Source organism: Sinocyclocheilus grahami, unplaced genomic scaffold (genome assembly GCF_001515645.1).
Source record: "Sinocyclocheilus grahami isolate Dianchi unplaced genomic scaffold, SAMN03320097.WGS_v1.1 scaffold2063.1, whole genome shotgun sequence".
Classification (NCBI taxonomy): domain Eukaryota; kingdom Metazoa; phylum Chordata; class Actinopteri; order Cypriniformes; family Cyprinidae; genus Sinocyclocheilus; species Sinocyclocheilus grahami.
The window spans coordinates 54,255-82,179 of record NW_015507242.1 but is presented as its reverse complement, the minus strand read 5'-3'; the positions used below and the strand labels follow the sequence as shown (position 1 = coordinate 82,179).

General features: G+C 34.2%; 1 protein-coding gene across 5 annotated transcripts; it reads left to right on the top strand.

Annotated features, from left to right (window-relative positions):
- add1 (adducin 1 (alpha)) lies at positions 1-22,663 on the top strand. 5 transcript variants are annotated; one of them, XM_016260346.1, is made up of 15 exons: positions 1-146; positions 238-318; positions 472-621; positions 1,656-1,799; positions 2,417-2,515; positions 3,648-3,821; positions 3,896-4,150; positions 9,180-9,275; positions 10,297-10,386; positions 10,496-10,513; positions 14,065-14,148; positions 14,657-14,813; positions 15,691-15,933; positions 17,198-17,278; positions 22,027-22,663. In XM_016260346.1, the coding sequence occupies exons 1-15, from the start codon at positions 3-5 to the stop codon at positions 22,323-22,325; spliced, it is 2,115 nt and encodes a 704-aa protein (XP_016115832.1). In that variant the 5' UTR covers positions 1-2; the 3' UTR covers positions 22,326-22,663. The 5 variants fall into 5 exon arrangements, with proteins under 5 accessions (XP_016115832.1, XP_016115831.1, XP_016115833.1 ...); XM_016260345.1 differs by having other exon boundaries at positions 15,640-15,933; XM_016260347.1 differs by lacking the exon at positions 14,065-14,148 and having other exon boundaries at positions 15,640-15,933.
- Positions 22,664-27,925: the final 5,262 nt, after the last annotated feature.

The following is a 27,925-nucleotide window of genomic DNA, read 5'->3' as shown; positions in this document are numbered from 1 at the left end:
GGATGGTGACTCCAGTGAATGATCTGAGAGGTTCAGACTCCATCGCTTATGAGAAAGGAGAGAAGCTCTTGCGCTGTAAACTTGCTGCATTTTACCGCCTGGCCGACCTTTTTGGCTGGTCTCAGCTCATCTACAACCACCTGACGGTGAGTTAGTCACCAACATATACAACATGACTCTGCAGGACATGTTGTATGTGGGATTTTCAGTCAAACCTGTCTTCCTCTCTCTCCTCAGGTCCGGCTGAACTCTGAACAGGAGCGTTTTCTGATTGTCCCTTTCGGGCTTCTGTACAGTGAAGTCACTGCCTCCAGTTTGGTAACCCTGCCGTTGTTTTTCTTGGCCATCTGAGAACGTGATTGACGTCAGCCTATAAATGCTGACAGATATTATCATTTAGTGTAATATAATGCAGTGTACTACTTCTTGGAGGTAAATATTTGTATTTAGCAGTGTTGTCTGTGTCTTCAGGTCAAGATTAACCTGCAGGGGGAGATCGTAGACAGAGGCAGCACTAATCTAGGTGTAAATCAGGCTGGATTCACCCTTCACTCCGCCATCTACGCTGCCCGACCGGACATCAAGTGCATAGTGCACATTCACACGCCCGCTGGCGCCGCGGTACGAGCTGGAAACTCATTTCACATTAAACCTTTCCAATTAATTCATATAAAAGTAAAAGAGATACAGTGCAAAATGTAGTTATTTGTGACCAATTAAAAATAATGTTCACATGTCTTTATTTTGAGTCATTTCAATTTAGTGAATTTTAACATAAATGAATAGATTCATGAATAAAACTGCAGTGAAATTAGTGCATAAATAGTGCAAAATGTATTTTTTCATTTAAGTTGATTAAAATTAGACATGAAGTGCACCTCAACATATAAAAGTGGATAAAATTAAATCATGAAGTATTATATGGAATGCTGCAAGAAAGAAATACAGTGAAATGAGAGCATGAATAAATAGTGCAAAATTTTAACTGATTAAAAAGAAAAGAAATATGGTGCTACATGTTTATTTGTGTTCACATTTCATCCATTGTCATATACAGATTTCAACATTTTATGTAATATTTCATAATTTAAGTTTGTCTACTGTTGTATTTTGAGGTGCATTTCATGTCTCATTTCAGTTTAATACACTTAAATTAATAAAATCCATGAATAAAAATACAATGAAATAAGAGCATTAATAAATAGTGCATTCATAAATTTCTTAATTTAGATTCAGTAAAATGAAATGAAACCTGAAATGCAACTGAAAATGTAATAGTGGACAAAATTAAATTATGAAATATTATGTGAAATTCAATTAAATTAAATAAAAATATAGTATAATATTTATTTCACTATTTATTTTGCACTATTTATGCACGCATTTCATTGTATTTTTAGACATGAATTAATTTAAGTTTGTTAAAATGAAATGAGACACAAAATGCACCTCAAAATATAACAACGGACAAAATGAAAATAATAAATATATGAAATTATGAAATGAAAAATATTACTATGAAATGGGAGCAGAAATAAATAGTGCAAAATTTATTTATTTCATTAAAACATATCATTATAAATATATTCCATGGTATGTTTATTTTAATTTAGTCTGTTTTATACATATTAAGCATTTGAATGATTTGCCTCCAGGTGTCTGCTATGAAGTGTGGTCTGCTGCCCATTTCACCCGAGGCTCTGTCGCTGGGCGAGGTGGCGTACCACGATTACCACGGTATCCTGGTGGACGAGGAGGAGAACGTCCTCATACAGAAGAACCTGGGTCCTAAGAGCAAGGTACCATATACACACAGATTAAAGGACTATAGCACTTTATGTTGAACTTCTAGCTTCAGGCTTATCCGGTTTTATGTTGTATAAATCTGTGCACTGAAATCATTGTTTGTGAAAAAATGTTAAAATCACACGCACCTTATGCATTTCCAGAAAGTGATGAGTAGAATGAATGTTGTCCAAAACGAATTGTACAAATCTAGTTATAAATAAAAGGTCTAAACATTGTGAAAATAGAAATGACTGTATATACAAGATCTTGAATTGGTCGCACAAGACTCATATTTTATAATAATTGAAAGATGGAGAATTGCCTGTATGTGATTTTTATAAGGCTTCACTATAGGCTTGACTGTACAGTATATTTTATAGGAATGACCATAAAATTAGGCAACAGTTTTATTAGGAACTTCATTAATGAACATTTTTAAAACCTTTCTTGAAAAATTTTAGATTTCCTATCATATATCAATAAAAAAAAAACTTTTAATATAACTTTTTGTATGTAATTCATTGTTATGATTATTTTAAATTGTATTACTCTTGAGTTTGCCATTAATGTAACATTTCTTCCTGATATGGTTTTAAATAATTAAATTAATAATTGTTTGTATGTTCAGGTGTTGATTTTGAGGAATCACGGTCTGGTGACTGTTGGAGAAACAGTTGAAGAGGCATTTTATTACATTCACAACCTGGTCACAGCCTGTGAGATTCAGGTAACCATCTACACCTATAAAACGTTTAATTTGCTTTTAAAATTGAGAACTTTTAATTTGTGAAATGAATGGGTTTAAACCTCCTGTAAGGCCTGAAATATAAAATAATTGTCAGAAAAATCTATTTTTTGAAAATTAATTTTCTTTAAATGCAACAGTTTATTTTGAAAAAAAAAAAAAGTTGCTTATGTGTTTTTTGTTGAGTATCGTATTTGATCCATCAGGTTTTTATGGCTCATATAGTCTGATAAAGTGAGAATATGGAGGAAAAATTAGTATGAAAGATCTTTATAACAGTATAGCAGATACATAGATAAAATGAAAAATATCAGTTGTCGCTCTATTACATGCTATGCAGTAGAATGCTGATTGAGAGATGAAGAAATAAAGGCTCCTCAGAAGATGTGAGATGTTCTGGAGGCTTGTGAAGATCATTCCTCCGCTGAGGAACTGTGAAAGTAAAGCTTCTGGAAACAAACAGATTTGAGACGCACTGATTTTTCTAAAAAATTATTTATGGAGAATCAAAGTAAAGCCGAGCTGCTTCAGTACAGTGTTCATCCGGAGATATTACTAACAATATTTTTATATGAATTTTTTCCAAGCTTTAACCGAACACTTTATACAATTAAGGTTATATCTTTTCCCCCATGATGACCCTTACCGCCAAAATAATTAAACAAACAAACTAAAATAAAATGACAAAAACTGTAATAAGAATAAACAATTTAAAAAGAGTTAAAACAAAATAAAATACAAGATAAACTTTACAATATTGTACACATTTACAAACTGACATTTTCATTGTAGGAATAATACAAATAAATAAATAATAAACAAATAAATAACTACCTAGATTATAATACAATTCAGTGCTCTTCATAGTGGTCTTTACATATATATATATATATATATATATATAAAACCAATCAACACTCCAAAGAGAAAGGAAAAATTGAAATTGCATCATATGACCCCTTTAATCACAAGCAGAAGGGAAATGTTTGTACAATCATATTTACTTGCTAAAAAAGTCAAAACTATCAATTAGGTGACAGAAGGCATGGAGTAGATTGTGTGTGTGTAACAAATTTTGATCATTAACAGTATGCTCTCCGGTCTGAAATTGCAGGTGCGCACCCTCGCCAGTGCAGGGGGTCCTGACAACCTGGTTATGTTGGACCCAAGCAAGTATAAATCCCGGCCACGCCACCTCGAGCCGGTTGGAGACGGGTCGAGCTCGCACCCGAAGTGGCAGATCGGGGAGCAGGAGTTTGAGGCTTTGATGAGGATGCTGGATAATCTGGTAGGCCAGGAACCAAACTCTTCTTTATTGCGTCTTTTTTGACCCAACATATGACTGGGTATCTCTTTTCACAGGGCTACAGGACTGGTTATCCGTACCGTTGCCCGGCGCTGCGTGATAAAGCTAAAAAGTACAGTGACGTTGAGATTCCCCCGTCAGCCACGGGCTACTCATATGCAGAGGATAGTGACTCGGGTGCGCGCTCCCCGTTAAAGCACAGCTTTCAGCGGCAGCAGCGGGACAAGACCCGCTGGCTAGCCGCCGGGCGGCCCGACGAATCGGCAGAAGAGGGGCAGGATGGCAGCGGTAGCCCCAAGGCGAAGACTAAGGTGTGGACGAACATAACACACGATCACGTCAAACCCTTGCTGCAGTCTCTCTCGTCCGGTGTCTGCGTGCCAAGCTGTATTACCAACTGCTTGGTCTGTGCCAACCTTATTGTTCATAGTTTAGAAACGTACTGCTACAGAGCTAGAGAGGGCAGCTGGATAGCACCCCGACACCAGGGCAAAAAACACACTCACCCAAAGTGGCTTTGGGTGTGTTTGCCGTTTTATAACTGTAGAGTCATTTCCTCTTGCAAATATTGCTTTTTTTTTCTTCCTCTGACTTCTTAAGGCAAAACACCCCAGGTGAATAGGGTAAAAAAAAAAAAACTAATAGTTACCAGCATACAGAGTTATTATAATTAGCTAAAACTAAAAACATAAAAAATTGCTTGAAATAAATTAAACTGTAATAATAATATATGAAAAGCCTTGTTAGTTGCAAAGGCGACATCTCATTTTCATAACTAAAAATAAAACTGCATGAAAATTAATAAAAAATATAGGCATATTTAAAAAAAAAAACTATAAAAATGAAAACACAACAAAATTGCAAAAATTTTAACAAATTAAAAGGGAAACAGAAAATATAAAAATTAAAACTAATTTAATATATTTATATAATTTAATAGTATCTCTGTGATACTAAAATAACACTGACACCAATCCTCTACAGTTGATTGATTACATTAAGAATTGCAAAAAAAATATATATATATATTCTAAGTTTTCTGAAATGTTATGTTTATATAGCAATATCTAAAACACATCATCTAATTAAATATGCACTAATTTGCATACATTTCCAGGTTCATTTCATTCTGTAACCTATTTGAGTTAAAGGTGAAATTCGATTTCTCTTTTTATCACTCCATAACTCAGAAAATACTGTCAACAGCCACAAAAAAATAAATTTTCACCATGTTTAGGAATAAAATGTTATATAAATCAGTGTGAAAATCAGAAGAAAAAAAACCTTAATAAAAACTGGAACATGTACTGAAATTGACATCTGCAGACACAAATAGATATAGTGCAATAAAATAAACACTTAAAAGAGTTTGAAACAGCATGTTATGATAAATCAAATAACCCCAAAATCTCAATAATGACCAGTGCAAGGTTTTTGTTTTTTTTGTGTGTCTCTGTAGTGTCTTGCCTTAAGATTCACACTGATTTTGATTGCTTGATCACTCATTTAACCAACCTGTTACTCATAACTGTCTTTTCCGATCTGCGGGGAAGAAAATTTCTCCATTGCTTCCTGTCATTCCTCTATAGACAGGTCGGTATGTCAATCACAGTGGCAAGCTCCTCCCCCTCTCTCGCCATTGGTCGAAGGGGTGTCAGGGTTCTTTCCGGCTGCTCAGTGCATGCTGTGTTGCATGATTGATCAGATGCATTGTGGATCTTCTCCTGGAGGACCGGGAGGGTGTGGCATGTGCACAAAGTGGGTGTGGCTGATCCTTACTGCTGCTGTGGATTTTCCTCTCGTTTCTGTTGTTGCTTATTTCAGTTATTGCTTTATTTCGCACATTTTGTAAACGTTTGTGTTTTAATGGAGACGTTACTCCATTTGAATGGTTTCTTCAGAGCTTTTTAAAATAAGTAACTATCACAGGAAGCCTTGAAAAGAGGCTTTTTATGTGGCTAATGTACTTCCTGTGTACTTAGACGCAGCGTTTAAGACAGCTGAGATACTTCACTACAGTAGAAGACGTTTATGATTTTAGATGCTTCTTTGCTTCAGAAGAAAGTGCTCTTTAGCTAAAAGCCTGTCTCCATGTCTTATTTCAGAAACATCAGAAAGCATTAGAGAGAATCCCAGAAAAAATGGTCGTATTTCATCCAAAAATCATATTACAGAAAATATGAAATTGTATTTTGCATAGAGAAAATAAAATCTAATTTTAGGACCATTAAGATGCATCAATTATTTGCCTTGTGACATTATTTTCATGACAGTTAAGCCCCATTTTATTGCATTTCCGCTACTGGTAACTAGGCAAATGCGCTGCTTAATTGCCATGAAATTAATGTCATAATGAAAAGGAAAAAAGGTTTCTGAAAACAGGCTTAATTTTCTTTATGCATCGTGTTCTTTCTATTTTGAAAGCATTTTGATCAATGTAGTACAAATTAACTTTTGTTATGCTTTCAACTCCTATAGGACTTTTTATTTTATTTGATTAGCTCATGAAGATTTTTAATGAATATGAAATTGTATTTTGCATAGAGAAAATAAAATCTAATTTTAGGACCATTAAGATGCATCAATTATTTGCCTTGTGACATTATTTTCATGACAGTTAAGCCCCATTTTATTGCATTTCCGCTACTGGTAACTAGGCAAATGCGCTGCTTAATTGCCATGAAATTAATGTCATAATGAAAAGAAAAAAGGTTTCTGAAAACAGGCTTAATTTTCTTTATGCATCGTGTTCTTTCTATTTTGAAAGCATTTTGATCAATGTAGTACAAATTAACTTTTGTTATGCTTTCAACTCCTATAGGACTTTTTATTTGATTTGATTAGCTCATGAAGATTTTTAATGGCCTTATTTAGTTTGTTAATTTTTAATTTAATTTAATTGCTAAATAATTGCTATAAACCTTTTTGTATTTTATAATTTTTTTTATATTTAGCTGCATTTTAACATGTTTTCTGCCATGAAAATAGCTGACATGGCATTAAATTAATTAGACTAGCAAATCTTTCAATTTTGGGGTGGAATATGAAATGTTTTTGACAGTTTTTGCCTAGATGTAGGGCTGCAGCTAAAAAGGCTGCTAAGGAAAAAACTAAATAAATTTTTTTGAAGGCAACCTAGGAATGTCAGAGAAATAGCAGCTCTATCTGTGGGAGAAAACGCTCGGCTGCTTATATTTATGGAGTCGTGGCTTGCCGTTTGATGACTCCATGTTCTTTCCTTAAACTGCTTAAAAACATTTGTGTTGGCTTTTTCATTTCTCTTTTCTATTTTTAAGAGTTTCTTTTTCCTCCTCCTGAATTGGACTTACCTTTTCCTGAACTCTTCCTGAGCATGAGTGTATTTTAACTTTCAAATTTCAAAATCATCAAAAAGGAAAAAACATTGGTTCATGAGTGGTTGTTAACTCTCCGAACGATTGCCTCTAGTTGGGGGAGAGCGTGTTGTGTTGTGGGGCTCTAATCGTGATCAGTGAGTATTTCATGTTTACGTGTTCATCCCATGTGCCCCGTTTCTCCAGCGCCCATACGGAAACCCTTCCTCATGACTTTTGGTTCCGTGCTGAAAGCATTTATTTCATTTTGGTAAAAGCAAGTAACTCATTGGCTACTCATGCTATTCTTACCCAGGCCAAATGCTAACTATCTTTGCTTCAAAAATATTTAGTACTTGCTGTTCATCTTTATTTGAAATTTACAGTCCATTAATTCCATGTATCAGAGCTTTTGGAGTAAATCTCCCAAACCTTAAGCTGAAACTTCACAAACTGAAGTTTATCTTTTACTTGTATGTTTTAAGAAAAGTTGGGCGTAAATCTGTCCTTCCTTACAGAGTCTCTGTGTGTGTGTGTGTGTGTGTGTGTGTGTGCGCGTGCGTGTGCTTTTCTCTCTCTTACAGTGTGTGTGCAGGGTTTGACATTATTCTTCCCAGATACTTGACAGTCAGACAAGCACAACAAATCATTTTCTGTTGCTTATGCTTTTGAATAATGTTTAATAATGTTTAAAATATGTCATCATTTAGCAATTAATTTAAAAATGATGCCTTAATATATTTGTTTGTAACTTCAATCAACATTTTTAGTTTGAGTTAGTTTAGTTTGCAAATTGTATCTCACTTAGTTGTGTAATATCATAAGTTAAGTGAAATATGTTGTATTGTATTGCTTTTCACAATGCACATTCTCAGAGCATCATTACAGAAAAAATATTGGAGTAATAATGTCTTAAATTAGTACAAATTTAGTAGTTCAATTAAAAAAATGCCTTTATGTATAACTTGTCTCACTTGGTTGTGTAATCTCACAAGTCAGTTTAAATGTATTCATCTAGCGCTTTTCACAATGCTCATTGTCTCAAAGCAACTTTACAGAAAATAATTTCTTAAACAAGTCAACATTTATCAATTCATTTAAATGATGCCTTAATATATTTTTCTGTAATGTCATTTGACATTTTCACTTATCCTGATTTGTTGTTTAGTTGCAAATTATATCACAGTTAGTTGTGTAATCCCAAAAGTCAAGTTAAATGTATTTATAATGCACGCTTATCACAATGTCTCAAAGCAGCGTTACACAAAAATATTGCTGTAATGTCTTACATAGGGCAGTATTTAGCATATTTGTCTAACATGGTTTTTGTGCTTGTCCTGGACAGTATTAATGTTGAACTGTGTGTGTGGGATTTTCTGGCTGTCCACTCACGCCTCTGTCCACTGCCTAAACACAAGAACAGCTTCTGCCTCACCACCCCACCTCACACCTGCCTCCCTCGTGGTCTATCATCCTCTTAAATCTTCTGTTTTTCTCTGTCTGTGCTCTTTTCTTTCTTTTCTTTTTAGCCTTTTCTGTCCTTACTATATGCCCAATGGCAGTATCAATGATGATGAGGGCCGTGGCTCCCATGACACTGATGTTAAATAAAGTTTATAGAGTTAGTTATATTTATAATCAGATTTATTCTGGTGAATGGCAATAAATGCAGACTCCCAAGTGGTATAATATGATATTTTATTGGTACGAGTTTAAGTTTATCTTAAGGTAATTTTTACTAATTAATTACTTTGAAAATTTAGAATTTAGAATTTTTGCGCGTTACAATGTTGCACAAGGAGTTTAAAATTTTCAAATGTACATCATCATTGGTTCGTTGCTCAGTGGACCATTATAATTGACCAGTTATGTTATAGATCTGATTTGTGTTTATTTGGTATTGTTTGAGAGGCATGATTTAATCTTTTGTTAAATATTTTTTACTTGATTTATTTCAAATTTTCTTTATTTTTGGTTTATTTGAATGGCTCTGCTTTGATAATTTCAGTGGACTAAGGAGGACAGTCTCCGACAGGCAGCTGTGGCCAATCAGTTTGTCCCTATGAACACCAACCCCAAAGAAGTCCAAGAGATGCGCAACAAGGTCTGAACCTTTTTATCATTTAGATTAACGACATTTCGATGATGATAATGCAAAAACTGTATTAAAGGAATACTTCAACCAAAAATGAAAATTTGCTGACAACTTCCTCACCCTCAGGTCATCCAGGATGTAGATGATTTTGGTTTTTCATCAGATTTGGAGAAATGTAGCATTGCATCACTTGCTCAGCAATGGATCCTCTGCAGTGAATGGGTGCCGTCAGAATGAGAGTCCAAACAGCTGATAAAAACATCACAATAATCCACAGCACTCCAGTCCATCAGTTAACATCTTCAGAAGACAAAACCTTAAACAAATCCATCATTAAGACATTTTTAACTTCAAACCGTTGCTTCTGGCTAAAATACCTAAGATCCTCCATTAAAAATATTGCTTTCTCTCTAGTGATAAAGTGGTCTGGTCTGAATCAGGAGAGAAATCTGCACAGATCAAGCACCGTTTACAAGCCAAAACAGTTTAAAAACAAATATGTTGGTCCATTTTCATGTGAGAGGACAACTGGAGCCATTTCCTATTGTCCCCTCACATCAAAATGCTCCAAAATATTAAAGCTTTCTCTAGTGATAGTCCAAAACTGTTTATTATGGATTATAGACTCGTATTTTGGCTGGAAGCAACCAAATTTAAGATAACTTACTGATAGATTTGTTTCTTACAAACTTGCAGCTTTTGGCTTCACAATATGTTAACTGATGGACTGGAGTGGTGTGGATGACTTGTGGATTATTGTGATGTTTTTATCAGCTGTTTGGACTCTCATTCGGCGGCACCCATTCACTGCAGAGCATCCATTGGTGAGCAAGTGATGCAATGCTACATTTCTCCAAATCTGATAAAGAAACAAACTCGTCTACCTCTTGGACGGCCTGAGGATGTGGACATTTTCAGCACATTATCATTTCTGGGGGATGTTTTGTAAATTGTATATTAAACACTGCTGTCTTTTATCATATTTCCGTAGTTATAGTTTCATGTTAACAGTGATTTTTACCTCCCTCAGATCCGTGAGCAGAATCTGCAGGACAAAAAGACGGCAGGTCCACAGTCGCAGGTGCTCACAGGTGCTGTGGTGGACCGTTCGTATGTCCAGGTGAGTCTGGCACATCTGCACTTCTATTCCTCCCCCATAGATCCAACATATTCTTTTCCTGGCCTTGTTCCAGTGTGTGTAACCGTTGAATTGTGTCTTTTGACCCCAGAGAATGACTATATGGCACGTAAGTAAACCACACGACCAGCAAGCCAGAGCTGTGTCCATTTTCTTTAGTTTTGATTGGTTTGCAGTGCCATGTTTGCCCTTTTTCTTTCATTTTTTTGTTGGATTCATTGACTGTAATAGAAAATAAACAGGATGATACTGTTGTAAATTAAATTTTTCATAAGACATGCAATAATAATTCTGCATGTCTCACATGACATTTGCCGCCCTGAGCTGCTAGTCAGACCAGTTGTGTCTGTATAACTAATGTTTTACTCTGTTGTATTTGATTTAAAAATAATTAACTAATTACTTAATTTTTACTAGGTCTAGAAGTATTTTTCTGTTCAATTTCTCCATTGGTGTAAAAAAAAAAAAAAAAAAAAAAAAAAAATATATATATATATATATACACACACAATATATATATAAACTTTTTTTTTTTTTTTTTACAATTAAAAAAAATTGTTTTAACTATGGAATCCCGTTTCTGTCATGGGGGGGAAAAAATCACATATCCTGTGGCAGAAACAAGCTTCCATAAAACACCAATGTCAGATACGCTAATATGCTCGAACATACCATTAGTTCATAAGTAGTTCGCTATTGTAAACCGGCTTTTGAACATCTGACTCCCACACATGGTTTTAACAAAAAGCATAAAGCATTGCTTACAAACCTGAGTTCATGTTAGATCAGAAAGGTTTATATGTTTTTGCTAAAAATAATTTCGGTATGGAGGTGGCAGTTTTACTTCCATCTAGGGGTGTGCGATATGACAATTTTTGATCGTGGACGATAAAAATGTCTCCACGATCTGCTTTTGAAGAAATATCGTAGTATCGTGCTACAGCACACATTCTATCAACTGCAGTTCTGGCGCCTCTGTCTTAATGTACTGTACAATGCCACATACATTCACATCAGTGTTAACTCAGCGGTAGAGTTACTCTCACGGGACACTGCACTTATTCGCAATCACAAAAGTACATTATTTGCATGTGCTTTAAAGCCTTACTGGTTAAACGTTTCATTCATGCACTTTTTCACACCCGAAGCGCGTGCACTAAAAGGCCTGTTAAACAGCGCCTGATTACTAAGGATAATAAGTTATCCTTTGCGCTAATACTGTCAAAACACACAAGGTAGTAAAGTAAACAGTTGAGAGAAAAACGGATACGTTTCTGTATATTAGATGTGTGCAGGTCTTAAAGGGACAGTACTGAACATGCTGCCAACTGTCATTAAAGGGATAGTTCACCCAAAAATGTAATTTCTGTCGTTATTTACTCACTCACATGTTGTCCCAAACCTGTATTAATTTCTTTCTTGTGCTGAACACAAAAGAAGATATTTTGAAGAATGTGGGTAACCAAACAGTTGCTGGTCCACATTGAATTTGATAGTAGGAAAAAAATTCTATTTGGTTTTTCACGTTCCTCAAATAATACACGCGTTTCACAATTTGAGTTGAATTACTGAAATAAATGAACTTTTCCATGACATTCTAATTTATTGAGATGTACCTGTGTGTTCAGCAGAAGAAATAAACTCATTCAGGCTTAAAACAACTTTTGAGTGAGTAAATGATGGTATAAAAATAAAACACTATGACAGAATTGACAGACTGATGACAGTTTTTTTTTTTTTTGGGTGAACTATTCCTTTAACGTTAATAAAACAACAAAACGCAAAGAGAAAAATCACTCACTACTCTTGACTGAAAAACTACTACTATCACTATTCTTTAATACAGTTGCTTTAGGAATCAATCAATATAGTGTTTTATTTTTATTTGTTCATTCAATTTCTTGAATGCTCCTGCTAAATACACCTATTGTACCTGAAAATAAAACACTGTTTGTTTTATTTGTATATTATGTGTAGTTGTAATGTGTATCTTTGTTCTTATTTTTTAATAAAAAAGATAAAATAATGACAGATTTTTATCTTCGCCCACTTTGGCCTAAATATCTGCCGTTTTTGTTTTTATTTTGTTACCTTGAAAGGCTTTGTCTTTATAATAGGGAAATTAGTTTGGCTGTAATGCTCAGACATCTTGCAAAATAGTAAAACCAACATGACAAAGAATTGTGATAAAATCGTGATATTAAAAAAATCGTGATATGATATTTTTCCATATCGCCCACCCCTACTTCCATCTCCTTTTGAGCTCTGTAAGAGTCATTTCAAAATACTCTAAATGCTTTAAAAGAGGATTGCTCAGAAGTGTTTGCTACTAACCATCAGATCATTCATCTAATCCACTCAAGTGCAGCAACACAATTCTAAACCAAATCTTCAGGCCTTTGAATACGGTTTCAGCTGAACATTATTTATATGCAGTCCCGTGGTCCTTTTGTTATTGTTTGTGAGCAGCAGTATGAATCTGTGTGTGGTTTTACACTTATGTTTGGTTTCTGGTGTTGCAGTGCATGACTCTGAGCCATGAATTCACCGTCTCACTCCAGCCTGCCCATACGCTTCTTTAGGAAATGCTTTCTGCATGTCTGTGTGTGTGTGTGTTTGGGTCATGAGTGGGTGGGTGTTTAGTTTTATTGATATTTTGAGTTAGTTTTAATTTTTATGTTACATTTTTTTTTTGTTGTTAAAGATTTATTTCGGGCATTTTCACTTTTATTTTGATAGGACAGTGTAGCACGAATTCAGGACGCCCAGAGCGCAATGGCCCTACATGTCATTCCATTTTCATTGTAATTTAATTTTAATTTTATTTTATTAAATCATTTTAATTTTAAATAAATTTAAAATTTCTTAAATTTTTTTTAATTTTAATAAAAGTTTTAGTAATTTGTTTTCATCATTTTTAATCATGTGTATATAGTTTTTAAAAATTCTTATTTTCATTTTAGTCATTGTAGTACTTCAAGTTAAACTAAATGAAAGTGAGAAGTATTTATATTTTATATATATTTTAAGTTTATTAGGAGCAGTTGTTGTTACTGTTAGGCCTAGAGACTTAATTTAAATGCCTCTGATCTGCACTAAACTACATTGTGCAAAACCTGTTATATATTATTTATTTTTGTTATTTTTGTTTTTATTAATTTTGCTCATACAGCTCTTTGGTCAGCAATTGCTGTTTTTAAATGTGCTATAGAAATAAATAAGATTGAGTAATACATATGACACCGTTATTAAAATTACTCCGTTGCATGTTAATTAATTACATTTTGTTTTATTTAGTGGTTGCTTTTATCCAAAGTGATATTTTTCTAAATATGTTTTAGAAATATAATTTACATATTTTTAATTTTTAAATATAATTTATAAAAAAAATTTTAAAAAACGTGCACAGATTAATTGTTCAGGATAAGCTCTATAATATGTGTTCAGAAAATAGATGTATAGGTGAATTTTCATTTCACGTTAACTTTAAGCCCTTGTGTGTGTGTGTGTGTGTGTGTGTGTTTAAGAGTGAGAGGAAGGTCTTCTGCTTGTATGCACTGGTTCTGGCTTGCATCTTTAGTGAGCGTGTAGGATTATGTTTTGTGTGTGGTCAGTAATTGTGGTGGGGTTGTGCACTGCTCACCGGCTCTACTGTTACAGGACGCTCCTCTCTCTGACTGTACGGACTCTATTGATGGCATTGACCCTTCAGAGAGCTTTAGTCCCTCTAGGTCTATTCGAAAGGTACATCCTGCGATAATACTGTAATGTCTGAAACATAAAACCACACACAGTTTCAATACTGTATCAGACAATAACATTCAGGGCCTTTTGTTAAAAAGATGAGTCGTCAGTGCTGAATTCAAAACTCTCATTAGCTTTCTATTGATCTTAATCATAGCAGATTAATCTACCAGAAAAAGACAAGGCAGTGAGAAACTGAAAGCACATTTTATCAGCTGTACATGTACTTTCAAGTTTTCATTTGTGTTTTACTAATTGTATGTATGCTGGGATTTTTAGTTTTACTAAAATAACAATAAATAACAAGGCTTTAATAATAAGTTGAGTACAGATTTAAGTGGGATGTATATATAAATGAAGCATGAATTTCATCCTAAACTCTCTTATTGGATGACATTTATATGTGAAGTGTCCCACTTGTATTCACCCCATTTTAACATTTTGATACCACCTTTTGTCATAGGTTTGCATAAACAGTTTTTTTCCCCCTCCTTTTTTTGTCCTGCAGGGGGAGCTAGTGACCGCGTCTAAAGCTATCATTGAGAAGGAGTACCAACCACGTGTCATCGTCAGTAAAACTGGACCAAACCCCTTCAACAAGCTCACAGACCAGGAGCTGGATGAGTATCGCAGGGAAGTGGAGCTCAAGCAGAAGGGCCCAGAAGGTAAGAACTCAAATAATGTAGAATCAACACGTTTCTCCTCGCAGAAACTGATACAGGTGACAAAAACATCTTGTAATGCTGCTTTAAAGTCATCCTGACAAGGTTCTACATATTTACATGTTTTTTTTATTTTTTTTTTTACATATTCTCATTTACATAGGAGTCCGGAAATCAGAAGTAGAAACTTGTCTGATTTTCAAGTACTAGATATTCATGGCTGTTCGAGTAATATATATATATATATATATATATATATATATATAAATATATATAGTGTTTCTTATGCTCACCAAGGCTGCATTTGTTAGATCAAAAATACAGTAAAACAGTAATATTGTGAAATATTTGTATGTTTTCTATGGGAATATATGTTAAAGTGTAATTTATTGCTGTGATTTTCAGCATTATTACTCCAGTCTTCAGTGTCACATGATCCTTCAGAAACATTTCTGATCATTATCAATGTTGAAAACAGTTGTGCTGCCTAATATATTTGTGGAAACAGTGATACATTTTATTTTTCAGGATTCTTTGATAAAGTTCAAAAGAACAGCTTTTGAAATAGTAATCTTTTGTAACATTATAAATGTCTTAGCAATCACTTTTGATCATTCTAATGCATCCTTGCTGAGAAAAAGACTTAACCTCAAAACTTAATAACCTCAAACTTTAGCACAGCAATGTGTGTATATATCATATATTTGATATGTTTTTTGGAATTATTTGAGAAATAGTATGAGCACAAGTAATTTCAGCCAAACAAACTCATCGGGTGCACAAAGATTTGTGTAATGTTTTCGATTTATTGCACGTGAATCCTGTGCAGCCCAACAGTGCCCACCGCAGGTCAGGAGAGAAACTGTTGTATTGCATCTAGCACAGGTCGAGGAGTCGTCCTCGGCCCCCGAAGAAGCCCAGACTCCAGACATCACATCCACACAGGAAAATGAGGATCCGCAGGCCACCGCGGCCCCTCCACCCTCCATAATCGAATCGGGCCGTGCGTCGGGTCAGGACAGTCCGGCGGATGCTCCAGGATCCCCTCATAAGGAGTTTCACTCCGCTGTGCTGAAAGCTCTGGGCTGTGACGCGGAGTCTGAGCGTGACAGGCCGTCTGCAGGTATCGCCTGCCATCTGCCTGAGGAAGGCTGCTCTTTTTGGGTTTATTCTGACTTTGCTGGGCTCTTTTTCTTTCTTCCTGTCTCTCGCTGTCCCTGGTTACAAACCTTGGTGATCCAACATGCCTGTCTGCACCCATCCCACACTTCTCCTGGCAAACGTCCCGTCCCAAAACACCCTGCTCTGGATCTGTAAACAAAGACTGTGTAAGCCTCGTCCGCTCTTGCAATCTTAATCCTGGATTGCGGGCTCTTCGCTGTCCTCTGAAGTGGGATTTGCTGCTCTTCTTGTTGGTGTTTATTTCTATATTTTTGTATTAATGAACCTCACTGTGGTGTCTCTAATGGACGTCTCTGAGTCTGACGTGTGAGATCTGACAAACGTTGTTTCCTGGTTCTCCAGAGGTTTTCCTTTTTTACTTTATAATGCAGATGAATGTTGTTTATTATATGATATAATTATATAATATGCTGTTATAATATATAGTGATTTGTAAACTGATACAATACTATACTACTGATACTGTAGTTTTTAGTATCATAAATAATATACTACTGTATTTTTTTTAAATTAGTGTTAATATTTATATTATTTTGAATTTGTTCAATTTTTTATATTTTTTAAAGGATTATTAATATACCATTATTATGTTTTTAATTAATATTTTGAATCTGTTTATTTTTATATTCATTTTTTTTATTTTATTTAACATTTTTGTTGTCTTTTTTGTGTGTGTGTGTGTGTGTGTGTGTGTGTGTTTTTAGTATCATGTAATATACTATTTTTATTAATAGTATATTAAATGTTGTTGTTTTTTATTTTACTCCACTCAATTTTACCATATTTACATTAGGGATGCACAATATTATCAGAACGTTATCGGAATTGACTGGAATTGAAATGTAAACATCGGCAATGGCCCAACATGAAACATAATGCTGATATGCCGTGCCGATAAGACTAATAACTCATGTGCTCAAGTTCTGCTAGCGATAAGATCTCTGCACAGGAGAGACTTGGTGTTGTTTCCAAACAAAAGGAAATATATCCGTTATCGGCATCGGTTATTGTCTAAAATACGTAAAAAAAATATCGGTATCTCAGATATTGGCAAAAATCCAATATTGTGCATCCTTTATATGCATTTCACTGATTTTTTTTCAATCAATCAATGTAAAAAGTGCACTGATTCCATGTGGACGTGGGTATCATCCATAGTTTATCATTTACAGACTGGACTGTAATGCTGCTTGTGTTCTCTCTAGGTCAGACACTGGAGGTTGAAGAGGGGAAAGTTCCCAGCACCACCTGCACTCCTCCCAGCTCACCTTTGCGTGTGGAGGAAGGTACGTCTATCCGATCAGACTGCGTCTCTCTGAGCATGAGCCGGTTCTAGGCGGTTTATGTCTGCAACATAATGCCTGATGTGTGTCTTTGTTTGTTAATTAACATTTTTAGACATTTATTGCTGTTCGTAATAACAGACCAAAGGGCATCATTAATGTTTTGTTTTTGTTCCCCTCCCCCATAATTATAAAATAGTCTGGCCTGACACTTTTACTGTGTTTTTGTACAGTTAGTGCAGTGCAGAATTTCAGACAACTGATTTAAATCCATTTTAAGGGAAGATTAGTGAAAAAAAATTATTTAAAAAAAATTATTATAAAAATGAATAATAATAATAATATTTAGTTTTTATTTTACCCCTTGGTTTTTTTTTAAATCTTAATAAAAAAAAAAAAAAGATTTTATTCACCCTCTTGGTCTTTATTACTATGGATTACACCCTTCTTAACAGACCAAAGGGCATCATTAATGTTTTGTTTTTGTTCCCCTCCCCCATAATTATAAAATAGTCTGGCCTGACACTTTTACTGTGTTTTTGTACAGTTAGTGCAGTGCAGAATTTCAGACAACTGATTTAAATCCATTTTAAGGGAAGATTAGTGAAAAAAAATGATTTAAAAAAATTATTATAAAAATGAATAATAATAATAATATTTAGTTTTTATTTACCCTCTTGGTCTTTATTACTATGGATTACACCCTTCTTATCAAAACAGGAGCTGTTATATTAAGATTATAAAATAAACAATGCTTTATAGGTAAGGATGCACCAACCAATTTTCACCTTTTTTTGACATTGATACCAATAATGGAGAATTATTTTAATGAAATTAATTATTATTAGTAGTAGTAGTATAATAAAATAATATATGAACAATAGGCCATTATTATAAATCTTGACTATATGCCTTTTTATAACAAATAGAACAAAAAGTAAAATAAAATGTTTAAAGAAACATTTTAAAAAAACTTAGTTTTTTTTGTAAACTTGTTTTTTTCCCTGACAAATCTGACATTCATTCTGCTTGTTTATTCAATACTGATAAAGTCACTAGTAAATCATGCAACTGTAGTCAATTTGTAGTATTTTAAGGCCTCTAAAAGGTCAAAATTTGTATTAAATTCAGGTGTAATCCGATCTAAGAAATGTCTTCTTAATCGCCTGTCTTAAATGTTCTCATTCACCCTTCATGCTCATTTCTCTGGGGTCTTTAAGAATGGCTTGGCAACCATTCTTTACTTCCGGTGGTCTGTGTGTCTCTTTACGGTTTCTGTTAATTTCTTTTTAATTTAACCCCGGTGGCTGTGATTTGATCTGCATAGACATTCTCTCTCTACTTGTGCTTTTTCTTCTTCGTGGCTGCGTCACAATCAGGAGATGGAAATGCAAAAGAGTACCTGTTACCATAGTAAGTACCTCACCCCCCCCACACCTGAGTTTGTTTTCCCGCTGCATGGCTTCACTCAGCTCACTCCTCTGCTGTCTAACTCTCATCTTCTGTCCTCGCTTTCCTCTGAGATTCATTTGTTGTGAGGGATGATCTGCACCGGAGTCATATGGCCCATTACTGCAGTAGAATGGGTTGCAAACGGCGTTTCAAATAATGTGAAACTGCATTTGTAACTCATTTTAACTTCTGTAATGTGACTGATTTTATCAGGATTTAATTGGATGTAAACCTGTTGCTATTATTGATTCATTTTTCTTTTCCGTACGGTCACAACAATTTTTTTGTATGAGCTGGAAGTTGTTTAATTTAATGTAAAATTTTAATAAAGCACCTATTTTTTCCCCCCTATAAAATAACATTTTATCTTGTGTAATGTGACTGATTTTTATCCATCAGGATTTGATTGGATGTGAACCTTTTATACTATGACATTATTGGTTAATTTTACGTTTCTATACTTTTTTTTTTTTTAGCTGATAAAAACATTTTCATAGGAGGAGGAAGTTAATAAAATTTAATAAAGAAATTAATAAAAAACAAATTTTTCCACATTTAATTTCTATAATGTGACCAATTTCATCAGGATTTGTTTGGATTAGTTAGACCTGTTAGTCTATGACATTATTATTTTACTTTTCCATCTTTTTTAGTTCATAAGAGGAAGTTATTAAATTTGAATAAAAAATTTGGCAACACTTGAAGCCTTTACGTCTAATGCATTAAAATGTATTCATATTGTATGTTATAACGCATTATATCTTTTCATAATTAATTGTAATCAAAGTTAAAATGCATTTTAAAATGTGCAGATTCCTTGTATCTGAAATTGATTGGTTGTCATGAGTTTTAATGCATTATACTAAAGTCGTAACAGTGAATAGATGCGTATTATAATGCTATTCTGTTATAATCATACAGCGCATTATAAGGTGCGTTACAAGGCTTAACTAATGCATTAAAATACTTGTGTATATATAAAAGCTTTGAGTAAAGTGTTACCGGATGTGAACCTTTTATACTATGACATTATTGGTTAATTTTACGTTTCTATACTTTTTTTTTTTTTAGCTGATAAAAACATTTTCATAGGAGGAGGAAGTTAATAAAATTTAATAAAGAAATTAATAAAAAAACAATACATTTTTCCACATTTAATTTCTATAATGTGACCAATTTCATCAGGATTTGTTTGGATTAGTTAGACCTGTTAGTCTATGACATTATTATTTTACTTTTCAATCTTTTTTAGTTCATAAGAGGAAGTTATTAAATTTGAATAAAAAATTTGGCAACACTTGAAGCCTTACGTCTAATGCATTATAAATGTATTCATATTGTATGTTATAACGCATTATATCTTTTCATAATTAATTGTAATCAAAGTTAAAATGCATTTTAAAATGTGCAGATTCCTTGTATCTGAAATTGATTGGTTGTCATGAGTTTTAATGCATTATACTAAAGTCGTAACAGTGAATAGATGCATATTATAATGCTATTCTGTTATAATCATACAGCGCATTATAAGGTGCGTTACAAGGCTTAACTAATGCATTAAAATACTTGTGTATATATAAAAAGCTTTGAGTAAAGTGTTACGAAACTTTCTTTTTCCAATGAAATAACATGTTGAATTGTGCATAGTAAGACCAAAGACACTTTTACTTATTATAGATATCTTTTTTTTATGTCATTTTATTGGTAAAACACTTGATAGATGTAATAATTAAGACGATGTTGTTCAAGCTACCTGGAGTTCGGTGCATTCATGCTAGCAACAAATCTCTCCCTAGAAACTTCTACATTTTTCCTCTTTTTAAGTTGTATAACAATACCAATCAAGGATCTTTAATATGCATTTTTAATGCAGTCTAGTATTGCTTCAGCAGAACAGGTAATGTATGAATATTACGCTTCTGGTCTGGCTCTCCATTCAGATGCACAGTGTTTAAAAATCTCTTTCTCTGTTTATGACTGTTGACTCGGCGTGCGGTTGGTTCATCTCTGTAGATATCAGATAGTAGTGAGCTTTATTTATGTATGTCTTTGTTGATTGCTCTCAGTGAGAGCTGAAATGTCTAATATAAATGTCTTATTTATGAGTGTGTTTTGTGTTTGAAGAGCTCAGATTGAATCCGTTTTGATGCTGAAGTGCATGGGCCTGATGTTTCTGATGTAGCTGAATAATATATTTTAGGATTCGATTGGCAGAAAAATATCCAGGTTACTGTATTAAAAGATTTAATCTGCCTTTAATGGTCTTTAATAGTTTGCAGACAAGATGTCGATTTTTATTTAAGGAGCAAGTAATTGTTGTAAGATAATTTGATTTAATATAACTGATAATATACTTGATTAACACAGTTGAGTTGAGTAATCAAGTAGTGAGTAATATTGAAAAATTTTATTTTAATATATATATATTATATCAATAATATATTAAATTGTTCAATTGATGTACATATCTAATATTTTAAATATTTTATCTGTCTTGAATTAATTTGTAAAACATAAATATATTGAAATTATAAATTAATGCTAGTACTCTTGATTCTAGGGGATATTTATTTAAAGTTTGAGATGTATATCATTTAATAGTAATGAATTTGAATAATAATTTAATCAATTAACACAGTTGTTAAGCAATCAAGTAGTGAGTTAAAGTATATTAGTGTATAATATATTGAGTGAGTATTATATAATTTTTTTCACTTGTCTACATAACTTTTTATGTACTTTTTTTATTATCTGATATTTGAATGGTGTCAAATTATTTTTTTACAACATAAATATATTGCAATAATGATTGAAATTGTAGTACTTTTCTTAGGAATATTTATTTAAATTGATGTTAAAATATATATGCTAATGTAATAATATAGATAATGTAATTTAATATATATTAAAATATTTTTTAAGAGTCCTGTATTTTTTAAAGCATTAATATTTACAATTGCTTGAATCTAGATCCTAATTTTGCAAACTAGGCAAAGTTTTTCATGATCCACTCTGAAACTGGTTGTTTAGTACTAGTTAGTTAGTAGTTCGTTTTTGTTAATTAGATGCATACATTGGGTTGCAAGTGTTTCATGCTGTGGCAATTTGATAATTAAAGCTAAAGATTAGCATCTGTATTTGGACATCAGTGTAGTTTTGCAGGAATTCCAGTTTTATGGTTTCTCAGAGGTTTTCACGCTTCATGCATAAAGAGCCAATTGTTGAGCGCTGGATTTTCCCCTGGCCGGTTTTAGCTGATCTACAAACTCACCGTTATCTTTTCCCATCCTCCTCCACAGAGGCACAACAGGAACAGACGTCTAAAGACGAGAGTGACGCCGCCACTTTAAGACAGACCCTCCCCGATCTGACCCCCGATGAAGCCTCAGAAGTCGCCGCCCTCCCCGCAGAAGACCCCGCCCCCGGACAGACTGACTCCGCCCCTCAGCCTGAGGGGGAGGAGCCTGTCGCCGGGGACGACGCGGCTGGTGATCATGGCAGCGACGAATCGCCCAACAAATCCCCGTCAAAGAAGAAGAAAAAGTTTCGCACCCCGTCGTTCCTAAAGAAAAACAAAAAGAAGTCTGAAACCCAGTGAGGAAGCTTTGCTCAGGCGTTCGGCAATACCTTTTCTTTAAATCGATTTGCTTTTGTACTGTGTTCACATTTAGTGTGTCGATCCTTTTATTAAAGCCTCGTATTGTTTTTATTCTTTTAATAAATGCTGGCTGAAGTGCAGTGCAGCTCATTAAGCATGTTCCACACACATCTGTTTTTATAAAGAAAATCTCGATCTGAATACCAATAACCACTATAATGTATCGGAAATGTATCAGATGTTATTGTTAGAGGAAATTAATTGATGAAAGAGTTCCTCCTGGTGTTCAATTAAAATCTTTGCTCTGCTGCATGTTTATGATTTTTCAAATCACGTCTATAAACATCTTAAAAAAAAAAAAAAAACATGGATAATATTCTGATCAGCGCAGATTTGTTTCTCGGATGGAAATCGAATGAGTTTTTGAAATGGGTGAATCTCACAAAACCCGTTTATTGCACATTTCACCCCGAAGTCAAAGCAAAGAAGTCATTTTTTGTTTCCTTTAAAGAAAATGAAGCCTTTATTGTGATATTTTCATAACAAATAAGCACACTTTCCTCCCAATTCTCTGCTAAATACATGTTTTTAGCATGAAATCAAGGAGAATTGGGGTCAAAATGTGTGTAGCCACTATGAAAATAATGTTGTAATGCAAAATCTCTTTCTGATTTCACTTCATTTTCTTAATGCAAAAAAAAATTTATTTTCCCCAATGAATTCGCCTGTATCTGTATCTAAACGTCTCCTGTTGTAATGTACTAAACACAAACAGCTTTCCCCTTCATGTAAAGGTTGTTTTAAAACTAGCTGTGACTTTTACCCTGCAGTAATATGAATCACTTATGTTTGCTTTTGCTTTTATATATAAGTTTAGTTATTTTTTTAGCTCTAGGTTGTTTAGTTTCATTCAAACACGTCAATAAGTTGACGACACTGTTGTAAATGACACTATTAAACATCCTGTGTAGTTCATCACAGACTCCGTCATTAAAGTTTCAGACAGCCACTGTTGATGATTACATGCGTGTTCTGGACTGGTTTGCAGACGTGTGGTGTGTTTTCGTACAGATGCTCACAAACACACACTCAATATTCGCTCAACCATCCTGAATAACCACAAAGAAACGCGCTTCAAAATTAATGTCTGAATACAGCATCTCTGAGTGAATCCCACGAAGAAACGTCCAATTCATATTTTTAACCCAAATTTAGAGGAAAAACATGAATGTTGCATAAAAAATTGCCATAAAAATTAAAACAAGGACCCTTCATTTTTTTTTTCATATATATATATATAATATTCTCATTACTGTAATATAGTAATGGAAATTGTTATTATAAGCATAAATTTAGTGCAATAAATACTATAAAATATAAACTTTTCTGCATTTCAGTAATGGGAATATATTTATTTTTATTTTTTTGTTGGTCTGGTTTATGTTTTATCCCAAATTTAAAAGAAAAAACCCAATTTTCTATTAAAATGGTCTATTTTTTAGGACCCTTAAGTTTCATACAAACTGTAATGAAAATGTTTTTCATTATGGTAAAGATATTTTAGAGCGAAAATATGCATAAAATAAAATTGGTTTTCGGATTAGGATTAATAATTAAGAATAATTTTCATTCTTTTGATTTGTCGTTGATTTATGACTTGCACGTTTCTTTACAGATTTCGTGAGATCCATCTGTTGTTGAATGCCTAACCTGTGCGATCAGTTCTCTTTAATATGATTGTAACTAATTGCTGTTGAGTTTAACACGCATAAAAAGGCAGAAAGGAGTGAAATACTAACCTAATCTTTAATTTTTGATGGTGCAAATAGCTTTTGGCTTGTACAGATATGAATTCTGGACCAATGTGAAGACGGCAGTGCAGTTTGAGTTTAGTTTAGACACTATAGAGTCTGACTTACAGCCACAACACGAGCGTTTGCTGAAGGACTGCATGGCATTATGGGCTTCTAGCTTGTGTTGTTCGTCCTTTGCACCGTTGATCTTCTCAGCTGTTCTTCATTTTTAGTTTCTGTTGAATGTAGTTCTTTTTTTCCAGAATAATTGTATGTAATTCAATTTTAAAAACACAATTCTCTTTTTCATGGTACTGTTTATTTTGCAACCGTGAATAAAACTCCATCTTTAAAAATCAGCCTTGATTTGATTGTTTCGTTTATAAAATTGGGCCCGTACTCACAAAACATATTAAAGGCTAAAAAACTAAAACTAAAAAGTAGCTCATAACTTGCCGCTTTAGGAGACCATCTTAAAAATAATGGGTGTGTCAGTTCTAAATGAAGGACTCTTAAATATTTTGCTCTAAGAGTATTTCTTAAAGAGTAAGCGTTTTAGCGCTAAAACTAACTCCTAAATCTGTCACCCTAAATCTAAGTCACTAAAACCAAATCACAAACTATCCTGAAATGGCTGTTATTGCAGATAACATCTGAAGTAAAAATTCATTTACATACACATAACAAAAAAACATCCCGTGTGATGGATTTGCTTGAAGTCAGGGGCCTGTACCATGATGGTGGCTGAACAAACTCAGGGTTACAGGATTAGTTTTGAGTTGACAAAACCAAACCAATCCAATCCGGCTTTGTTGGTACCATGAACCTGATCATCAACTTTCTCTGTCAACTCAGGCTTGATCCTGAGTTAATAGAGCAGGTGCACTGAAAGAGTGACGTCAGTAATGAACAGCCAATCACATGCTTCGAAACTGTGATTCACTTTTCCTGAGAGAGTCAGTGCAATCACCCTGTCGGGTTTATTCTGAGATAACAACCGGCTAGATGTACATTATCCTGCTTATTATACGGCTAAAAAGATTTGTTTTTACCATATATGTTGAAATTAATGCTGAAGTCTTCCATTGTAACACGCGGTGGTTAAGTGTTTTCAGTCACAAGATGGCAGAGTGACTCGTTAAGCATATAAGTAGTACCGGTCAAGATAACTTGTAGTACCCGGATGAGCGGTGTGTTATTCAATTTGGCGGTTGTTATCTGGGAATAACATACCGCTGGATGGCGCGATTGACCAATCAGAATCAAGTATTCCACAGAGCCGTGTAATAAGAAGAATTTAAACACATTTACAAGATGAAACTGTTGTTCGTCCTTTGCACCGTTGATCTTCTCAGCTGTTCTTCATTTTTAGTTTCTGTTGAATGTAGTTCTTTTTTTCCAGAATAATTGTATGTAATTCAATTTTAAAAACACAATTCTCTTTTTCATGGTACTGTTTATTTTGCAACCGTGAATAAAACTCCATCTTTAAAAATCAGCCTTGATTTGATTGTTTCGTTTATAAAATTGGGCCCGTACTCACAAAACATATTAAAGGCTAAAAAACTAAAACTAAAAAGTAGCTCATAACTTGCCGCTTTAGGAGACCATCTTAAAAATAATGGGTGTGTCAGTTCTAAATGAAGGACTCTTAAATATTTTGCTCTAAGAGTATTTCTTAAAGAGTAAGCGTTTTAGCGCTAAAACTAACTCCTAAATCTGTCACCCTAAATCTAAGTCACTAAAACCAAATCACAAACTATCCTGAAATGGCTGTTATTGCAGATAACATCTGAAGTAAAAATTCATTTACATACACATAACAAAAAAACATCCCGTGTGATGGATTTGCTTGAAGTCAGGGGCCTGTACCATGATGGTGGCTGAACAAACTCAGGGTTACAGGATTAGTTTTGAGTTGACAAAACCAAACCAACCCAATCCGGCTTTGTTGGTACCATGAACCTGATCATCAACTTTCTCTGTCAACTCAGGCTTGATCCTGAGTTAATAGAGCAGGTGCACTGAAAGAGTGACGTCAGTAATGAACAGCCAATCACATGCTTCGAAACTGTGATTCACTTTTCCTGAGAGAGTCAGTGCAATCACCCTGTCGGGTTTATTCTGAGATAACAACCGGCTAGATGTACATTATCCTGCTTATTATACGGCTAAAAAGATTTGTTTTTACCATATATGTTGAAATTAATGCTGAAGTCTTCCATTGTAACACGCGGTGGTTAAGTGTTTTCAGTCACAAGATGGCAGAGTGACTCGTTAAGCATATAAGTAGTACCGGTCAAGATAACTTGTAGTACCCGGATGAGCGGTGTGTTATTCAATTTGGCGGTTGTTATCTGGGAATAACATACCGCTGGATGGCGCGATTGACCAATCAGAATCAAGTATTCCACAGAGCCGTGTAATAAGAAGAATTTAAACACATTTACAAGATGAAACGATCTATCCATGAAAAAGGAAAACTTAAAGAAAACATCTTGCCATATTAGTGCAAGTAAAAGTTGCAAAGTTAGTTTATAGAGTTATAAAAGTATAAAACCACTTCAAATCTAAGCTCATATGTAGTCATGTTTAAAGCTATTGATTCTAAAACGTATTAAGATTGCATATTATCTATATGTTTATATTAATTTAAAATAAAAGTTTAATAATTACTGTTAAACTAAGCTTGTGTAATGGATTAAGGGTATAAAAATGATATAAATCATATAAAAAAATAATCATCTCTAAAAATTAGACAATTTTATCTTTAAAAATGTTTTACTATGTAGCGTCCTTTAATTTGGAGTAAGAGAAACTGGGGGAGTGGCTTTATTGCATCAGAGATGTGTCACTTTGCTTGAAGCTGATTGGTCAAATTTGGGTTTGAGATCTCTAAACCAGAACATAACCTGCCCCAGAGCAGGGTAGCTGTGGAGTGTAAGTTACTAAGGCAATGAATGCCGCTAAAAGCCAAGCCATTTCATGGTACCTAAAACCCAGGATTGGTGCAAACTAAACTGAAACTTACCTGGCTAGCCAGCTAATCCAGCTTCATGGTACAGGCCCCAGGTGATTTTAGGTCAGTGAGTGTTTTGGCTGTCGGCCAATGAATAGTAAGATGGCAGCTCGAACACTTCCGGTGGCTTCACCAGCTGTCTGCAGTTTAGAAGGCAATTAGCAATCCAGTCATTAGGCTATATATTGATCAGTGGACTGACCCTGGCACATTTGGAAACGTGGCTAGTGTGTGGCTCAGCCCAATAAAAGATTGGTGATCAGTTTGATTCCTGATGTTTCTGATGCACAAGTTTTTGATTTAAAAAGTGATCATTACTTCACTGAAAGCGTAACTTTGAAATTAATTTTTCAAGTAACTTGAAATGGCGTCTAGATCTTCTTTTGAGGAGGATTTGTCTTGTCCTGTGTGCTGCGACGTTTTTATAAATCCTGTAGTTCTGTCCTGTAGTCACAGCATCTGTGAAGATTGTGTTCAGAGGTTTTGGGAAAATAAAAGCGTTCAAGAATGTCCAGTTTGCAGAAGAAGATCTTCAAAGGAACATCCTCCAGTAAACCTGGCTTTGAAGAACTTGTGTGAGACCTACCAACAAAAGCAGAGCCGAAAGTCTTCTTTTGGAGGTGAAAGTGTCTGCGGTCTTCACAAAGAGAAGCTGAAGCTCTTCTGTCTGGATGATCAAGAGCCTGTGTGTTTAGTGTGTCGAGACTCCAGAAAACACACAAACCACAGATTCTCTCCTGTAGATGAAGCCGTGATGGACAATAAGGTCAGACAAAAAAAATTAAATG

Bases quoted from the DNA above. Each gene is read 5' to 3' on its own strand.
- add1 (XM_016260345.1), top strand. From the start codon at position 3: ATGGTGACTCCAGTGAATGATCTGAGAGGTTCAGACTCCATCGCTTAT. The intron at 3,822-3,895 runs GTAGGCCAGGAA...CTCTTTTCACAG, and splicing joins TGAGGATGCTGGATAATCTG to GGCTACAGGACTGGTTATCC. The intron at 4,151-9,179 runs GTGTGGACGAAC...TGATAATTTCAG, and splicing joins GCCCCAAGGCGAAGACTAAG to TGGACTAAGGAGGACAGTCT.